Below are 20426 nucleotides of genomic sequence, written 5' to 3'. Positions count from 1 at the left end.
TCAGCAGGTTAAGCATCCAATTCTTGATTTCCTCTCAGGTCATCATCTCAAGATCATGAGATCGAGACCCACATTGGGTTTTACGCTGAGGGTGGAGCCTGCTTAAAATTCTCTCTCTCCCTCCACCCCTTTCCCACTCCCTCTTAAAAAAAAAAAAAAAAAGCCACAATCGCGCTCACAAGCACATACACACCCGTTCTTTCAACCTGCTCTACCACCACTCCGTATCTATCTGTATCTATCTCCACGATACTTGTCATTCTCCAAGTTTTCCTCAGGTAGAACAGCTGGGTCACCAATGTTAAATCACTCCCCTTTCCACTATGATGCAGCAATCTGGGGCTGAAGAAGGTGGCCTTCCAGGGAGCGTGTTGCTGTGAGCGGCCATGCTGCCAGCCTGGGCTTGCTGGGGAATAGCTGTGTGAAGGGGGCCAGGGCTGCATCTGCAAGGACACCTTGGTGGCCTCTGAGCCACACTTTGGAAACAACAGATCTCAAAGATTTGCTTGAGCAAAGAATTGATATTAAGACACTCGGACAGAAGGAAGGACTAATTGAACTGCTTCCTCTTGGAGAGTTGGGAACAATTCTATGCTGTGAAAATTGTCATTCCAGTAATAATTTGCAAGTTAGGCAGAAAGAGATGTCATATAAGAGTTATTAGTGAGTGGATTCTATTTTCCTCCAGATGGAAAGAATCTTATTAGCTGGGTGAGGTGTATCTCATTCTAGCTACACAAGCAATTTGTTTTCATCTCATAACTGCATGGAGGAAAGGTCCCATTAATCAGCCAGGATCACATGCTTAGAACAGGAGAGCACTGGAGGCCAGCAATTATGATTCTGGCTGGCATGAGCTGCAATTAGGAAAGACTTTGTGGTTTCCACTGACCCAAATCTTTTAAGTAAGGATGGCAAAAGTCTCTAAGAAATCCAGTTGTTTATAGCTGAAATTTACATTTGGGGAAAAAAAAAAGTTTGTGCTGATTTCACTGACATAAAACCATGTAGGCTTCTGGTCCACGTAGCTCTGTCTACATGATTAGTTTTAATAGTCATCGAAAGCATCGCCCTGATCATAGTAATGAACTTCTTATCTATCATTAAATATGCCTATGTTCCCTTGACATTGAAATGACTTGGATGTGGTATCTAAGTGAGATTTCATTCACCAGAAAACTCTACCAGGTCTATTTTTATGAAAATACAGAAGAAAAGGCAGCAAGCACTGCGGTTCATTGCACTATTTCCATTCATATTCCCTTTCCAGAGACCATTTTCCTACAGTGCAGTGATGGATTTTAGAACACTTTCAGATGATCCCCAAAACCCAAGATAAAAGCTAGTACCTACTCTGGAGATGGTATAAACCATCACTAGTATCTATAATAAATTTCATTATTTTATGGTCATTACATTTTGTCCCATGCTTAATACTGTGCTCAAAGACAATGGTTCTCAAATTTGGCTGGATGTTAGAATCATCTTGGGTGATTTTAAAAATCCTGATGCCTAGCCTGCACCACAAAGCAATTAAATTAGAATCTCTGAAATGGGATTTACACATCAGTATTAAAAAAAAAATCCCCAGGTAGTTCCAATGTACAGCCAAGAGTGGGGATTGGTACTTTAAGTGGGAGACATGCTCTCAGGACACAGGTAATACATTTAAGTAGTTCTCAGGGAAGTACTCTTCCTGGACTTTTTTTTTTTTTTTTTTTAAGATTTCTTATTTATTTGACAGACAGAGATCACAAGTAGGCAGAGAGGCAGGCAGAGAGAGAGAGAGGAGGAAGCAGGCTCTCCGTGGAGCAGACAGCCCGATGTGGGGCTCGATCCCAGGACACTGGGATCATGACCTGAGCCAAAGGCAGAGAGGCCTTAACCCACTGAGCCACCCAGGCGCGCCCCCAGCCTGGACTTCTTCATGTACAAATAAATCCCAGAGATGGTAGGGCTGGTGCTTGAGGGAAGCAAAACATGAGTACTGATTGTCGCACAGTGGGCTTTGTGGTTTTCAAAGAACATTTAAAAAATAAATTTTAAAAAATCTGATGTTGGGGGCGCCTGGGTGGCTCAGTGGGTTAAGCCACTGCCTTCAGCTCAGGTCATGATCTCAGGGTCCTGGGATCGAGTTCCGCATCTGGCTCTCTGCTCAGCAGGGAGCCTACTTCCCTCTCTCTCTCTCTGCCTACTTGTGATCTCTCTGCCAAATAAATAAATAAATAAAATCTTCAAAAAAAAAAATCTGATGTTGGCCACAAATCAATGTGATACAACACATTAATAAAAGAAAGAAGAACCATATGATACTCTCAATAGATGCTGAAAAAGCATTTGACAAAGTACAGCATCCCTTCCTGATCAAAACTCTTCAAAGTGTAGGGATAGGGCACATACCTCAATATTATCAAAGCCATCTATGAAAAACCCACTGCAAATATCATTCTCAATGGAGAAAAACTGTTTTCCGCTAAGGTCAGGAACATGGCAGGGATGTCCATTATCACCACTGCTATTCAACATAGTACTAGAAGTCCTAGCCTCAGCAATCAGACAACAAAAGGAAATTAAAGGCATCCAAATTGGCAAAGAAGAGGTCAAACTATCACTCTTAGCAGATGATATGATAGTATATGTGGAAGACCCAAAAGACTCCACTCCAAAACTGCTAGAACTTGTACAGGAATTCAGTAAACTGTCAGGATATAAAATCAATGCACAGAAGAAATCAGTTGCATTTCTCTACACCAACAACAAGACAGAAGAAAGAGAAATCAAGGAGTCAATCCCATTTACAATTGCACCCAAAACTATAAGATACCTAGGAATAAACCTAACCAAAGAGGCTAAGAATCTATACTCAGAAAACTATAAAGTACTCATGAAAGAAATTGAGGAAGACACAAAGAAATGGAAAAATGTTGCATGCTCCTGGACTGGAAGAACAAATATTGTGAAAATGTCTATGATACCTAAAGCAATATACACATTTAATGTAATTCCTATCAAAATACCAACCATTTTTTTCAAAGAAATGGAACAAATAATCCTAAAATTTATATGGAACCAGAAAAGACCTCAAATAGCCAAAGGAATATTGAAAAAGAAAGCCAAAGTTGGTGGCATCACAATTCCGGACTTCAAGCTCTATTACAAAACTGTCATCATCAAGACAGCATGGTACTGGCACAAAAACAGACACATAGATCAATGGAACAGAATATAGGGCCCAGAAATAGACCCTCAACTCTATGGTCAACCAATCTTTGACAAAGCAGGAAAGAATGTCCAATGGAAAAAAGACAGCCTCTTCAATAAATGGTGTTGGTTTTGGGAAAATTGGACAGCCACATGCAGAGAAATGAAATTGGACCATTTCCTTACACCACACACGAAAATAGACTCAAAATGGATGAAGGACCTCAATGTGAGAAAGGAATACATCAAAATCCTTGAGGAGAACACAGTCAGCAACCTCTTCGACCTCAGCCGCAGCAACATCTTCCTAGGAACATTGCCAAAGACAAGGGAGCAAGGGCAAAGATGAACTATTGGGATTTCATCAAGATCAAAAGCTTTTGCACAGCAAAGGAAACAGTTAACAAAACCAAAAGACAACTCACAGAATGGGTGAAGATATTTGCAAACGACATATCAGATAAAGGGCTAGTGTCCAAAATCTATAAAGAACTTAGCAAACTCAACACCCAAAGAACAAATAATCCAATCAAGAAATGGGCAGAAGACATGAACAGACATTTCTGCAAAGAAGACATCCAGATGGCCAACAGACACATGAAAAAGTGCTCCATATCACTTGGCATCAGGGAAATACAAATCAAAACCACAATGAGATATCACCTCACACCAGTCAGAATGGCTCAAATCAACAAGTCAGGAAATGACAGATGCTGGCGAGGATGCAGAGAAAGGGGAACCCTCCTACACTGTTGGTGGGAATGCAAGCTGGTGCAACCACTCTGGAAAACAGCATGGAGGTTCCTCAAAATGTTGAAAATAGAACTACCCTATGACCCAGCAATTGCACTACTGGGTATTTACCCTAAAGATACAAACGTAGTGATCTGAAGGAGCACATACACTTGAATGTTTATAGAAGCAGTGTCTACAATAGCCAAACTATGGAAAGAACCTAGATGTCCATCAACAGATGAATGGATAAAGAAGAGGTGGTATATATACACAATGGAATACTATGCAGCCATCAAAAGAAATCTTGCCATTTACAATGACGTGGATGGAACTAGAGGGTATCATGCTTAGTGAAATAAGTCCATCGGAGAAAGACATCTATCATATGATCTCCCTGATATGAAGAAGTGGAGATGCAACATGGGGGGTTAAGGAGGTAGGAGAAGAATAAATGAAACAAGATGGGATTGGGAGGGAGACAAACCATAAGTGACTCTTAATCTCACAAAACAAACTGAGGGTTGCTGGGGGGCGGGGGGTTGGGAGAGGGGGGTGGGGTTATGGACATTGGGGAGGGTACGTGCTATGGTGAGTGCCGTGAAGTGTGTAAACCTGGCAATTCATAGACCTGTACCCCTGGGGATAAAAATATATTATTTGTTTATAAAAAATTAAAAATTAAAAAAGAAAAATTTGATGTTGGGCCACCGGGGTAGCGCAGTTGGTTAAGCATCTGACTTTTGTTTTGGCTCAGGTTGTGATCTCAGAGTTATGAGATAAATCCCTGCATCAGGTTCCGTGCTTAGCGTGGAGTCTGCTTGAGATCCTCTCTCCCTCTCCCTCTGTCCCTTCCCCTCATGCTCTCTCTCTCTCTAAAATAAATAAATACAACTTAAAAAAAAACCTCTATGTTAACTTTCAAACTCTTAAAAATCATTAATCTATTTATTGAATTTCATTGCTTTTAATATGCTTTAACAACCAGTTAACTAGGGAAAAAGATGAGGTGGGGAGAGAAATTGAAAAATAAATTATATATACTAATGGAAATGCATGTCAAAGGTGTAAAAAAGCTTCTTTCACAAAGTAATAATCTTAGTAAGACATGGTAGATGTTGTTACTGTTGTCATGACCCACAAAAAACCTCTACATATTGAAAGATCATTCAAAGTTACAAAAAGTATAAAAAGAAAGATTTGGAACTCCACGGGGAATGTGGTGTCCGAGTATGAGGTATGGAGACCTAGATCCAGCTGGACTCTGCTGTGGCTCTGAACACACCACAAGTGTGGAAAAAGCCCACCCATCCGGGGGTCGCCATTTTGTTTTAAAAGGCCACAAGACAAGGTAAAACACAGGATTTCCAGGCCTACTTTGAAAGAGTGGTTCTCCAGCTTTGAAACACATTAGAATGATCTCAGGAAGCCCACAGCAGCTACAAGGGATTCCCAGGTGGAACCCAGGCTGGTGTCCGTCCCCTGGCACAGCTCCTTGGGGTTCTCATATCCGGGCAAGTTTGACAGTAAATGCTTCTGAGGAAAGGAATAGTTATCTGGATGGATGCTGGATTTTTCATCTCTTCTTTCCATAAGAAGCAACACAAAAGACACACCAGGATGGAGAGGAAGGGGAAACGGGAAGAGGAGCAAGAGAGGAAGGGGGGCAGCAACATCTTGGCTTGCACAGCCCACCACAAAAGGCTGCCCACATCGAGGCTGGTAGCTACCTTGGACTTTGTGGTGGTGGTCATCCTGTAGGATCGCAATGGCTACCGTGTGGTTATTTTCCATCTCTAGGAGAGCAGCCTCATGGCTGGCCGTGAGATCTTCTACCTGGAGGAGAACACAGCTATAGTTACACACAGAGATGGAGGAATGGGTGGCAGGAGTGTCCTCGCTGCTTGGAGAACGCAGTTGGTATTCAACTAGTAGAGCGATCTGTGACCAAAACGTCGAGGACAAGCCATTTCGCTGAGGTCACATCCATCTTGGTCTTGCACCAAGGCAGGGGAGCCAGGATTTGGTGATGATGTGGTAGCCCCCTAAGTCAGGGGGCAGTCACAGGGAAGTCACCGCTTCAGCCCAGCTGTCTGTAGGAGGCTGGCAGCTCCCAGTAGGGGACAGCTGCCTGAGCCAGCTCTTCACTGCCCAAGGCCTAGCTTCTGGCCCACCCCCTTCCCACTCCCATTCCTTCTACCGAATCCATCATGGAGAAAATGGCAGATAAGGAAAAGAAGAGGGCCTTCTGCTGGATGGTTGGCTCTCTGTTACCCAGTGGCAGGTGGACAAGACAAATGGAGGGAACCTGCATTGGTTCCTGCGCTTAACTCTCACAGTGACATCACGAAGTAGGTATTTTTATGCCCATTTTATAGACAAGGAGACCGAGGCTTAGAGGGGTTTGAAATGTTTTGCCAAGAGCTTGTAATAGGCAGAGCTGGCCATCCTGCCTAGGTCTGTCTGACCCCGCTGGGGAAACTCTCTCAAACACACCGTTGTTGTAGCCTACCCCAGCAAGACCCTCACCGGAGCTTCAGGATGCTCTCCCCAGCGCCAGGACTGGCCGGCAGATCTGTGTGTGCTCAGCGCCCCTGCTCCCTGTAACCTTACCCTCCAGATCGCAATTTGGACTCCCTCTACCCCCTGCCCTGGCAATGTGGAACTACACTTGTTTCTCTGGCTGAAGGCACATTTCTAGAATGTAATCACAGGCAGTGTGGCTGCTCCAGGATTTTTATTTTGACCCCTCCTGATCTCTGCAAACCGCCCCACCCCCAGTGTGTTTACTGTTTTTGTTATTGTTGTGACTGTTGCTTTACCCTCCAATGGCTGACTTTAAGGAGTAATTTCAACACCACCCCCCCGCCGCCCCACAGTAGCAAACCAGAACAGCATTTTCCCAAAATTTTGTCAGTGAACCATTGTTATAAAACACCACCGTACCTTGCACTGTGCATGGGCACACGCACAAAACCAAAGTTCCACGATACAGCCGGTTCCCTTCCTCCTTGAAATCACCTGGTCTTAAAATTTCTATCTCACTTTTTTTTCAAAATGCCGGTTGCAAGTCATGAAATGTATTTCACGGCCTACCAGTGTATCAAAGTCTGGCATTTGAGAAACACTGAACCAAAAAAAGGGCCCAGGGCCTGACGCTCTTGGACTGACAGGTGAGAACACATTGCTTCTGGCAGGTAATAGCCAGCCATCTCTTAGAGTCCTTCCTTTTTCTGGGGCTGACCTTTGACTCGAAGGGAGGAAGGGCACTCCCCAATAAAGAATACCCACTCGGGGGGTGCCTGGGTGGCTCAGTGGTGTAAGCCTCTGCCTTCGGCTCAGGTCATGATCTCAGGGTCCTGGGATCAAGCCCCACATCAAGCCCCACATCGGGCTCTCTGCTCAGCAGGGAGCCTGCTTCCCCCTCTCTCTCTGCCTGCCTCTCTGCCTACTTGTGATCTCTCTCTGTCTATCAAATAAATAAATAAAAATCTTTAAAAAAAAAAAAAAAGAATGCCCACTCGGGAAGTGGATGCATCAGAGTATTTTTATTTTAAAATGGGAAGGATTCCCATTCTGGATAGTGTAATTGCATAGGAGAATTTGTCGGACTTCTCTTTCCTATGGAAAATGAGAACTTTTCACTGGCAAAACCAACAATGAACTCTACCGTGTGAGGAAAGCTGCCCAATCATATGCAGACGGACATGGTATGCAATGATTTGCTTTTATTTGCCGGTCACTCTTGATTAAACAATCTTTTACTTGAGGCTCAGAGCTATGAATGTACTCGGCAGAAAGGCTGATTACCACAGTACTTAATTGTCCAATTCCTGTTTATATGAGGTTTTCATAGCATCTTTGTCCCGAGCCTTTTAGTCTCCTGGAAAAATAAATCACTGATTTAAAAAAATGAAAAAGATGGAATATCTTTTCTTTCTGCTTTATTACTGATGTCAGTTAAGCCCATAGGACACTGTAGAAACAAGTAACTCCACATTATTTGGAGTTACGTTACCCAGTTTGGAATAAAGAAACATCTTTCATCCATCCTTGGTATGGTTCTAATTTATTAGGCTCTTATATAAATTGCCATGGTTGGTTTCAGGAAAGACAGATGAATGCAAAGGCTAGGTTCCAGAAAAGTCCCGTGTGCCCTCGGAGCTGAATATGCCTTGACTGGCAATTCTACGTTATGTTTGTGGCTAAACACATGCCCTTCTGGTTTGTTTGAAGGAGGGTCTTTGACTTACTGGTGATAAAATACTGCCCCCAATACGTGAAGGGCACGAGCTCTCTGTTACGGCCTCTCGGAGGTGCTTTTATGAATGAAATACTAAGTCTCTAACTCGGAAAGGGCATATGCAAGGAATGGAAGGCCCAGTACCATTTCAAAGGTACTCCCAGTTTCGAAGGGAGCCAATAAGCCAAAAATTGGGCACAATAATCCTTACTCTTCAGTATTTAGTAATTTCAGTAAGTTCTATACATCTTTATGGTTTTTAAGGCATAGAGAAAAGAAGGGGCTGTCCACTCTTGGCATGCCCTTTCTCGTCATGGTATTAATCCCCACATTTCCCATGGCTCCTGGCTTCTTTCTGGAGCACAGGTTCCCCCTCCGAAGCAGCCAGTAAGGTCTCTCAGCCTGAGAAGACTGGAAACCTTTTGAAGGCAAGTGAGGAGATTCAGACAAGTTGAACCAAGGGAAATACAAGGTCATTTTGGGCACACAGATCACCCAGTCAGAGGCTAAAGGCACTAAATTAGCAGACTTACGCTGGGTGAAGCATCCTTCTTTTCCATCTAGAACCCTGGGTAGGGGTCCCTTGAACCATACCTGGGCCACCCTTCTCTCTCTAGCAGGCAGAGGGAACTGTGGGTTGTGCCACAGAAGAGGCTATCGATGTGCCCTTGGAAGAGCCCTGGCGGGCCTTCCTTGAGGCAGCTGTTCCCTGAAGCTGGCTACACTCCCCCAGCTGCTTGCGTGGCTCAGCAGGGCTGAATTACAGCAGAGCAAAAGGTTGGAAAAACCACCCTCAGATGGGTAAGACTGCAGCTGTGGGGCCATTTGCAAAATACAGTTGTCTGAGGCTTTGGCAATTCACCTCGAAAAGACTGACCTTTAGAATGAGAAAGTCTCAGTTTCACTCATTAAACCCAAACCACATTCAACTCCCATCTGTGCCCACCCCAGACTCTACATTCATAGCTGGTTAGAGAGAGGGAGCCGGCCCATGTTTACTCTGCCCAGGGCTCTCTTGACATTCCTTTCTAGGTAAGGACAAGCCCCTCCTTCCCTTCCTATCCTGGTACAGCCTCCCAGCCAGACTGCCCAGTGTGACTTCATCGCGTCCCTGGGGTCGCTGTCCCCATGCAGCCCAGCACGTGGGCAGCGCTGCCCGGAAGGCCCTATCTTCTCTGCACTGCCTCCCCACTGCATGCAGGGGCTCTGGTACTGGAAGACAGCAGGCCCCCGGGGACGTCACTTGGTTTGATTAGGGACAGCGTGGTTTCTGCTGCTGGCCACTGAACACCAACCGCACATGACCGACGTAATGCAACATGATGGACAAAGTGGCCTCTGTTGGTCTTGATTAAGTGTGGGGAGGCTGAGCCTGCCAGCTAGTCTAAAAGGGTGATTTTTTTCCAGGAAAGGATAGAAAGTATGTCCTGGAGAGAAGGCTGGTGGGAACTCTGAAGAACCAGCACAGCCACTCAAGAAAAGGCTCTGCTCAGACTTTATTGAGCAGAATCCATAATGCATCTACGAACCCAGTGGTCCCCAGAGAAGAGTGACTTCAGGGCCAGGTCAGGGAACAAGACAAACTGACGAAGGGTCAGGAAGCACTGGGGTCAAAGGTCACAAATCTGGTCACTGACTACCAGGCTGTGTGGTTAAGTATCCATGGGGGACAGCCGCAGGCAGCCTGGAAGGAAGGGCGGCAAGCTGGACAGAGAAACCATGACGCTTGGGGTGCACAGGGAAAAGCATGTGCGTTGATTGTGAAAATCTGTCCTGCGTGCTCTATGTGCTTTGAGAAAGGAGAGCTTTGGCGATCTTTTATTAATGTGAAGCAAACTAGAAAATGAGAGCTGATTTTAATGACCTTTTACTCCTGCTTTTAAAATCAAAGTCCTACTCTATCTTGGAGGTCACCGAGGAAAGCCAAGAGGCTTTCCCCATGCCCCCCGCTCGTGCCCCTAACCAGAGACTGCAGGACAGGGCCCTGCTTTTACAGACCAATGATGCCAGGCCCCCTCAGCAATTCTGATTTAACTCCTGTGGGGTGAAGATGAGGAGGGGCGTTTTGTCAGAAGTTCAGGTGTAGGCAGAGACAGACAGTCTTTGCCCCTCCAGGCGAGCAGATGGCTGGATCTCTGCTACGGAGTGAAACTGCAGTGAACTCAGAGGTCAGCCTGCCCTAGCAGTGAATTCCTAAGTTGGGTTAAAGCCCCCTAAAATCCTACACGTTGAAATTGACACTGCCTCCCCATTGCCAGCCTGGGGCACTGGGGCACAAGGAGAAGCCAGATTGTTTAACTTGGTTTTTAAGGCTCCAGGAGCACAGACATGCTGCCACCTGCAGAGTTAGCATTGCCAAGTGTAGCTGTCCCTGATAAGGAAGACCCACAGGGTGTGGAAATCCCCACATGGGTAATTCACACCCCAGACCATCCAAATCTCCATGGTGGTCATGCCCTTGAGGCTTCTCCTGCACTAGACCAACGGGCATTGATTCTGTCTGCAAACTGGGAGTGCAGGACTGACATGCATTTCACCTTCCTCTCCACTGCCTGCGTGCTCTCTGCTGAAGAAGGGGAGGGTCAGGATAGCAACAGAACAATTCATAGATTTAAATCGCCATTCCTCACCCACCCTCAAACCAACAGGTTTCCATAGGTCAGGTTTACCCGCATAGAAAGTCTTCAGAAGCTATTTCCCTCATAAAGCTTTCCCCTCTCTTATAGCTGGAAGTAATCTAAATTCCTAAATGCGCCCTCTGTAATTCTCACCCAGTATTACGGTTCCTTGGGTCCTTGTCTCAGAACTGCCCCCGATCCCTAACCTGCAAGTGCACACGTTCTATATCTTGGTATCTCTCCCAGTCGCCTGCCATAATGCCTTGAGTGCAGTCGCATTTGCTAAATATTCTTTGCACTGATGAATGAATAAATGAATCTCTAGCTCTTATGAAGAATTGAGAAGAACAGAACTCAGAGCCTTCCTTAAGGTAAATCTTAAATGTGTGGCTTATGTAACTCATTCTCAAGGGGAAAGTCAATCCCTCCAATCCCTCCCAGTATTAAATCTCTACAAGGCTGCTGTGGCCCAGCCCAGAGGCCGGGTGAGAGCACATCTCCCAGTGAAACTCCGTGAGGCACCCCCACAGTGCCCCACCAGTGGACAGGCTCCACTCAGCTCTGGCTTCAGCTCTGTGGTTCCCGTACACAGCACCCCGACATGACCTCTGCTCGGAGGACTCCCTCTAGGCATCTTCTCCTCCTTGCCCCCTGGCATCTTCTCAACCAACCCCTAACTGCAGATCAAAAATCTTTTAGTGGCTACGGCAGAAAATACGTTCGTTCTGTGTAAAACGGGGAACGAACAGCCCAGGGATACAGAGGCACAGAACAAGTTGGTCTCTGCACGCATCTGAGAGGTACCGAGGGGCCAGGAAATCGGGACGGCTATGGACAGCAGCAGGTGCGAACACCTGCTCAGGGGAGCGCTTCTCCGCAAACTTAGGAGGCAAGATGCTGGGGCTCAGTTTCTGATCTTTGCCGCAGTGGGTAACCCTAGCTGCCAGCTGCTCTGTTTCCTGGGCTCAGGGTTTAATGCACCTCAAGCAGGCAGGTGTGTCTGGTTTCCACAGGCTTCTAGAAAAGGAGATCGCTAACCTGAGAAACCGAATAAAGGGCTGTCCAGTGGGAGATTTCCAATTACAATAGCAGTGCTTATTATTACTCTGAAATGATACTTGTGCCTTCTGCGTTCACAAGCCTCCGGGGACGGCCATCCAGGATGTCTGTCTGTAAGGTGTCCAAGGAGAGCAGCCTGGACACTCACTATAATGAAGGGCCGCTCAGCACACGCCCCAGCATACAAGAGCACTCTTCACAAATGCCAGTCTACTTCAGCGATGTCGCCGGCAGACGCCGTGAACTAACACACCTATTAGAAGCGGGCATTAGGGCATCAGAGCCTTGGAGGCTTGGAAGGAAGAGCAGAGGCAGGAGCCGAACTAGCTCTCAGGGGACCCATGTCTTGCTGCCCGAGCTGCAGTCCTGGAGGGGAGCTGGCTTGAGGGGGTGGGCATGACCCCGGGAACCCTCCCCAGTTGCTCCAGGGTGCACTGCCCTCTCCAACAAGACTGGCCCGCTGAGGTTAACTAGAGGAAGTCATCCCTCATTCAGCAGGTGCGAGCTGAGGGCAGGCATGGCACAGCGCATGAGGCACCGATAGACCTAGCCGAGAATTTGAAGTTCGTGCTGGACAGCATGGGACCCCAGAGCCAAACTGAGTTCCACCCTGACTTTTCTGTGCCCTGCCCTGTGAGTTCTGGCTGGTTATTTAACCTCTCGGTCTCGGTCTCCTCACCAGTAAGATGGGGGTGATCACAGTACCCACCTCGCAGGGCTGTTGCGAGGACTAGGTGAGTTAGTATATGAAGAGAGTTAAGAGCAGTCCCCTGGCGCATCACAAGTGCTAGGGGCATTTCCTTATGATAATCACTGCCCTCTGTGGAATATACAGATGAGAAACAGGGGACCTGAGTCAAAGGCATAGTTTGTTCAACAGTGATACGCGGCTAGAGTAGGGAGGAGGCAGGAAAAGTGCGTATGTGGTGGGGGAGGAGCTGTAAGTTTCGAGAAACAAAGAGCCTCATGGAGAAAGTGACTTTGGAGAACAATCTGGATGAGAGGGAAAAAGGGAGTCATGGAATGTCTGAGAGCATTCCAGGCAGAGCGAAAAGTACTCCCCACCCTCCCACCCCCCCCACCCCCCGCCGCGCCCAGTGGGAGTGTGCCTGGGAAGTAGGGAGCTGGAGGCCAGGGTGTCTGTGGGGAGAAGAGAGGGGACAGCAGGAAGAGGTCGGAGAGTGAACTTTCCAGAAGCTCACCTCCTGGAGTGGGGCTTCTTGCTAAAGCAGTGCTGGCTCCCCTCCACTTTGCACCCGTGTGTCCCGACAGCAGAGCCGGAGCCCCAGGCGGACTGACCTGCTCCTGGTGCTGACACCGGACGTGCAGCAGCTGGGCGTGGTGCTCCTCCTGCAGCCGCACCATCTCCGCCTCAAATTGCAGCTGCAGCCGCTCCTCCAGGTCCTGCAGCTCCGCCTGCTGCTGCCAGCCCAGCTTCCGCACCTCCTCCTCGAACCGCCTCTCCAGGTCCTCCTTCTCCTTCTGTAGTTTCTCGCACTTGGCTGTGTGGAAGGCTGGGGGAGGAGTGGGGGGGAATAACCCCTTTTAAACAATGGGTTACGGGACCAAAGGCATCACACCCAAGTGTCTTTACTCCCTACCGGTGGATCACCCTGGTCACCGTCACAACCTGTGCACATCCCCTGTGTAGGGGATGGGGACAACCAGGGCAAGCTCCTCTTACTCCTGCTTCTGGAGAGCTTCACTGTTTGCAAAGCGCTTTGCCCTCTACCACATTTGATCCTTACAACAGATGCTGGGTGTTGAGGTCGAACCTGAGCCCCAGGGTGCTCATGGGACTTGCCCAAGTGTGCGGAGAGAGAGCTGCGAAGGCAAACTTGGGCTTTCTGACCGCAAGCCCTGTGTACCTGGACTACAGCAGGGCGTCTCCAAGAGCCCACAGACCACAGCCATCAAGATACAGGGTATTGGTTAAAAATGCCCGCTCCTAGGCATGCTCTGAGTGGGTCAGAGTCCCTGGGGCAGGAACTCAGGATTTACTTTTCACAAGGTCCATGGTGACTCATGTCCATTGAGGTTTGGGACCTGAGTGTCCCTGGAATCTGGGGACAGGATGGGGAGGGGGTGGGGAAGTGAGGACAGAGAGGAGGGAGGACACGCAGATACTGAAGGCTGTTCCCTTGGGGCTGAAATGCCAGGTGGGACAATCTCAGAGAAAGTGCAGGGATGTGGAGCTTCACAAACCACCATTCTTCTCCGCCAGAAGGAACAACCGCTCAATACCCCTTGGCGTAGGCATGATACCCGGCAGAGCCGTGGTGTGTTTTCTGTGCAGGGGATGGGGACAGTGGCACAGCCCATACCCAGTCGCCCCAACCCTGCCCCTGCTCTGCTTAGCATTTGTGCTTCCCTAAGGCGACAGGCAGGAGTGACGGCTTCCATTTTCAAGATCGCTGCCTCCACTGATAACTGTTTTCAAGAAGGAGAAAAACAGCCTGACATCTATCTGCTCTGCTTAGGCCACCTGGAGTTGCTCACACCCAGCACACGCACACAGAAAGGTGCTCACACACAACATGTACGTTCCACAAACGCCCTCCGCTCTGCTCGACATGCTGGGGAAACACGGTCACGTACTTTGTAATGGTGTAAACGCCAGCTAAATGGGATCTGCACCGTGTGTGTGTCTGTGTGTGTGTGTGCACACGCGCGCACGTGCGCGCAGGGGGGGGGGTGGTCAGGAACACACACCCAGGGGAAGCGAGACTGCATTTGAAACACCCTGATCAGAAGTCCCACCCTAAAGAGGCAGCTAGTTCAAAGGCTCCTTTGTCATGTTCGGCTCTAAAAAACGTTCTTATTCAGCATAGGGATGTTTAAAAACATTCTTCCCCTGATGAGATGAGTGGTGGATTGGCTGGACAGCACGCAGACCCATTGCACAGTGTGTAAGCAGCAGGCCAGCCCAGTAGCCGAAGACCAACCCCAGCGGCCTTCCTGCTCTCCTGCTTCACCTGGCCTAGGGTCCCAGGTCCCGGCATGGCATCGGCTGGAGGATTCTGAGGCGTGGTCTGGAGAAGCAGTTTGCAGGATCTGCCAAGGTAATGGGGGGAGCCCAGGGTGGGACGGTGGGTGCTGTCCCCTCCAGGTGCGGGAAATCAGAAAGCGTACCGTCTTAGAGAATTTAAAAGCAATAACCAAATGGACTTGGAGAACTCTCTGCCTTTTAAAATTACCTGGTACCAGCAATTTTGAAAAATGTTAGTGAAAAATAATCCTCCCCAACAAAAGTTGGCCTAAGTTCCAAACAATTACTATAGTTACTGTTGCGGTTTTTAAAAATAATTTTTGCGCTTCCAAAAAAATCACGGAGAAAACTTGTATGTACAGGACAAATGATTGTACACATGACATTTGTCCCCTAAACGATTTGAGAATAAGGTGCTACCTGTTGTCCCACTAACCCTGAATTCCTTAGTGTATATTCCCTGCAAACAAGGACATTCTCCCACATGACTACAATGTATTCATTAAGATCAGGACATGGACCCCGATCCACAATCCAGTAGTGCCATCCAATGTTCAGGCCCACTGAGATTTCACCCAGTAATATCGTTTCTAGAGAAAGGATCCGGTTCTGAATCATCAAGTTGCTTTTAGGTGCATGGTGTCCTCACTCTCCTCCAGTCTGGGACAACACTTGGTCTGCTCTGGACTTTCTGGACCTTGGCACTTTTATTTTATTTTATTTTTTAAAAGATTTTATGTATTTATTTATTTGAAAGAGAGAGAGAGAGAACACACAAATAGGGGGAGCAGCAGAGGGAGAAGCAGGCTTCCCGCTGAGCAGAGAGCCTGATGTGGGGCTCGATCCCGGCACCCCAGGATCATAACCTGAGCAGAAGGCAGCTGCTTAACTGACTGAGCCAGCCAGACACTCTGAACTTGGCACTTTTAAAGACTAAAGGCCATTATTCCAGAACATCTATGGATTTGGTGTGTCTGATGATTCCTCATTCCTAGGTTCGGGTCACGCGTGTTTGGCATCACAGAAGCGGGATTGCATTCTCATTTGAATGTTAACCAATAAAAATGAAATTTCTTTTTCAACTGGGTGTGTAGTGAGTCGGGAAGATAATGCTTATTACTGATTATTGCAAGGTTATACGAGAAGTGATCCATGGTATAAAGGAGCAATGTACGAATGATCCATCTGGAGCGTTACATACACTAGGGATGTCCTTAATATTGTTGTCACCTCCACTGAGAGTCAATCTTTTGGGCAAGGTTTACCTAAGGGACAGATTTCTGGGGCTGCTAACAAATACTAGCGTGAATAACAGACTCAGTCTGAGGCTTTCTGGTGCCTGGTAGTGAGGTCGTGGTGGAAAAGGTTGAGGGTTCTCCCTTACACCTGATTGCTGGAGGCTACGGTCCCTATAAAAGGACCTGACAGTAACTAACAGCCAAAGGGGCTCTGGTCTGGAAGTAGCAGTGGGGAAACACTTGCTCCCAGAAGTTCTGGCTCACTGGCTTTAGCCTAGTTCTGGCTTTTCCCAAAGACCCTCCAGCCAGGGAAATTTATTAGCGGTTTCACCAGGGAATTTAGCTGGCAAATAAATAAATAAATAAATAGGCTCTCAAGATCCACAGACCAGGTAAGAGGTGTGTATATAAAGACAGGTTTATCCTGGGGTGACTAGATTTTATTTTTAAATTAAAAAAAAATATTTAAAGGATTTTATTTATTTGAGAGAGAGCCAGAGAGCATGCGTAGAGAGGGGAGGGGCAGAGGAAGTGGGAGAGGGAGAAACAGACTCTCTGATGACTGGTGAGCCTGACACAGGACTTGACCCCAGGACTCTGGGATCAGGACCTGAGCAGAAGGCAGACACTTAACTGACTGAGCCACCCAGTTGCCTCCTGGGGTGACTAGATTTTTTTAATAGCACAGAACAAAGACCACAGAATGTGCATTTAAAAAACAGTGATTGGGAAAAAATATAGCGGTTGATGGACTGAGACAAAGTCGAAATGAACCAGAGGGGCGCCTGGGTGGTTCAATTGGTTCAGAGTTGGGATCTTGATTTCAACTTGGGTCATGATCTCAGGGTTATGAGTTTGAGCCTCATATGAGGCTCTGTGCTCAGCACAGAGTCCGCTTGAGTTTCTCTCTCCCTCCGCCCTTCCCCCAGGTTGTGTGTGCTCTCTCTCTAAAATAAATAAATAAATCTTTAATTTATTTATATTAATTATTTTAATTTGGAGGCAAATAGAGGAGCTGTAATTGTACCTACACTGGGGAAGGATGGGAGTCATCTGACAGAAGTAGCAAGGACACCACTAGATGACGGCTGGGGACACACAGGTAGCCTCAGGGCAGTTTCTGGATTCCGGGGCCTGCTTGGAGGACATTCTTTTTCCTGTAATTTGGGTGGACTAACTTCACTGTGGTCTCTACCCCACATAGCATGCACCAGTGGATGGGGACAAAGTAGTGACAATATGTTTGATTTTATTTAAAATAGGTCTATAAAGCACTGCATAGACAGGTGACAAAGATGGCCAAAAGGTCATGATGGTCAGCACCATTCCTGATTAAGCATATGCAAACCAAAGTAAGAAACGATCTTTCATCAATAAGGCTACAAAAGATGAAATATTCTGATAACACAGGGAAGATCTGAGAAAGTAGAATCTAATGGACCATTCGTGGGAATATGATGGATAAGCCGCTTCCGAGGGCAAGAACATCTTTCAACATTGACATGCGAGGGGTGGGAGCCTTTGGGGTGTGACAGCTACAGAGCACAGGTTTTTTGCGGGAGTGATGAAAATGTTCTAAACAGATTGTGGTGGCAGTTGCACAACTGCAGATACACTAAAAACCACAGAATTGTACACTTTAAATGGCATGATAGGGAAAATACCTCCGAGGATTAATGTAGATTTTTTTATGGAAGGAAAGGTCATATTCTGATTGGAAAACATCCGTATAACAAGGACAAGGATACATGCTGGCAAAATGAAACAGAAATGCAAACCCCACCAATTCACTGTCTTACACACACGCACACATACACCGATACCTGCGGAACATGACGGAACATGAGGGAAGGGCAGAGGGAGAGAGAAACTCAATTCTTATTGCCTCTGAACTAGAGATAGAGCGAGTATATAGAGCTCAAATGAAAATAACAAAACATGCTAATCATGTATTTTGGTTTTGGTAAGTGCTATTTTGTATGGGAAAAAATTTATTCATTATATAGTACTCCTATCAGTGTTGTTAATTCTAGGAGATTTAGGCAGTAAGTTGACGCTACAGATTGTGTAGTTGGAAAGAAGCAGGTAGAAAGGTAAAGAAACAAATGAAAACCAATCAGTTCCCTGGAGAAAGAAATGACATGATGCCCTTGAAGCCTACAATTTTGCAAGTGCACAAAGTAGCTCTCAGATGGTGACTGCAGCAGGATTTGCTTTGGGGAAGCAGTCTGGGCTAGTTATAGAAATGATCAGTGCAATATACATGTGGGACAAATCCTGTATATAAAGCGATATGGGTAACCAGCAAAAAAAATTAGGTAAATCTTTTTGTGTCATTATGATATCTGTAACATATTATTAAACAAAAAAGGTATGATGCAGAAACAGTGTGATGATGTAATTCTATTTGGAATGAAATATATCTTTATTTCCACTTCCCTTATTCAGGGGGTTGTGTGCTTAATTATAGGACTCCAGGTCCAATGAACACCTGCAACAACATACATTTAATTAAAAAAAACTATTATTTCTTTATGTTTCAAAAGTTAAAAAAAATTAAAAATTACTATCATAACTGGGACACCTGGGTGGCTCAGTGAGTTAAGGGTCTGCTTTCAGCTCAGGTCATGATTCCAGGGTCCTGGGATCGAGCCCCACATTGGGCTCTCTGCTCAATGGGGAGTCTGCTTCTCCTTCTCCCTCTGCCCGCCACTCCCCCTGCTTATGCGCTCTCCCTCTCTCTGACAGATAAATTTAAAAAAACCTTTTTTTAAGAACTACTATCATAATGAAGAATACAGGGTTTGAAAAGGTTATGGCATCCAGTGGTCAGAACTAACAAGACTCTTCTATCTTACTTGTTATTTTATTGATATTAGTGGCAGGATGATTCATGGGACTGGGAGTCAGAGACGATTGGTTTTCATCCAAGAGCTGTCGCTGAACTACACTGTTGCCTTAAGTAAATCATGAGCTGTGAAACCCTCTGTTTTGCTGTCTATAAGGTGGCAAAGTAATCATTTTTTTCACATAGAGCTCCAATCCCCAAATTCCCAGTTGCTATTAGGTACAAGTGAGGGGACACCTCTAATTTTCCCATGCCGCCCTGTTGTAAGCCCTGAGCCTGCAGAAGACACTAGATAGAAGAGCAGCTGGGACCCCAGGAGGACAGCTCCAATAAGGGAGTCCCCAGAAAAAGAAAAGTCACATCATGTCTTTCTTCTGGTCAATCTTCAAAAATATATCTATTCGGACATTTTGTAGACAGATTAAGGTAGGCTAATTTAATAGCCTTACACAACATCTGGAGTCTTACTTTCGTTCATTCTTTCTTTTTTTCTATTCTCGTGAAAGCATTTGGTACATTATAGTGGGAGACACACACCATGATAATACATCCTTAGAACCTAGGAAGCTGAGACAATAATTTTGATTGGTTAATAACATATAACACTTGTAATTCACAAGCATGAGTTTGAAAAGCAAAAGCAGGATTAGAATCTGTGGTGCAGTTAAAGCCGAACACATAGGGCGGTGTATGTAAGAATGTATACGGTGGTGTGTATGTGTGCATATACACTATAAGACTATATAATATTATTAAAGCTGCATTTAGCACATCCCCAGATATGCATAATACCACGATACCAACCCATCAGCTGGTGAGTGGGACACATGAAGATGTAGGGATCCTTGGGACACTGGCAGAGAAAACTGCTGCGGCACCATTTGTAAAAAAAAAAAAAAAAAAAAGTACTGTGTTGGGGCGCCTGGGTGGCTCAGTGGGTTAAGCCATTGCCTTCAGCTCAGGTCATGATCTCAGGGTCCTGGAATCGAGTCCCGCATCAGGCTCTCTGCTCAGCAGAGAGCCTGCTTCCCTTCCTCTCTCTCTGCCTGCCTCTCTGCCTACTTGTGATCTCCCTCTGTCAAATAAATAAATAAATAAAATCTTAAAAAAAAAAAAAAGTACTGTGTTAACCACAGCTCATAATCAACTGAAAGGAGCGGAATTCAGTGAGTAAGATCAATTTCCTGTAAACAAATGGCTGATGGTCTTTCAAATAATTACAACTTTTTATCAGTTTGCCAAAGAGGTAGCAAAGATAAAAAAAAGATAAAGGTAAATACCACGCAGGCTCTACTGCTCAGGACAAAGGTATACGGAACGATATTACACTGCCTTCTGCATCATAGCAAGGGCTTTAGTGGACACAATTATAAAATCACCTAAAAATAAAGAAAGGAGGGCCACCTGGGGGGCTTAGTGACTGCCTTGGACTCAGGTCAGGATCCCAGAGGAGTCTCGCATGGGGCTCCTTGCTCAGCAGGGAGCCTGCTTCTCCCTC

At 46.3% G+C, this 20426-nt stretch overlaps 1 protein-coding gene across 3 annotated transcripts in view; it reads right to left on the bottom strand.

Moving 5' to 3' along the window:
* The window catches only part of MTUS2 (microtubule associated scaffold protein 2), a 567457-nt gene that overhangs the window by 12456 nt on the left and 534575 nt on the right, over window positions 1-20426 (bottom strand). For all 3 annotated transcript variants that reach the window (XM_045069540.1, XM_045069541.1, XM_045069542.1), the window contains 2 exons: window positions 13153-13367; window positions 5664-5769 (listed from right to left, as the gene is read on the bottom strand). In XM_045069540.1, the coding sequence (XP_044925475.1) occupies window positions 5664-5769; window positions 13153-13367 (321 nt within the window). The remainder of the gene's footprint in view (window positions 1-5663; window positions 5770-13152; window positions 13368-20426) is intronic.

This window comes from Mustela putorius, unplaced genomic scaffold, assembly GCF_011764305.1.
Source record: "Mustela putorius furo isolate JIRA1106 unplaced genomic scaffold, ASM1176430v1.1 tig00003942_pilon_pilon_pilon, whole genome shotgun sequence".
NCBI lineage: Eukaryota > Metazoa > Chordata > Mammalia > Carnivora > Mustelidae > Mustela > Mustela putorius.
This window is presented reverse-complemented; position numbering and strand designations above follow the sequence as displayed.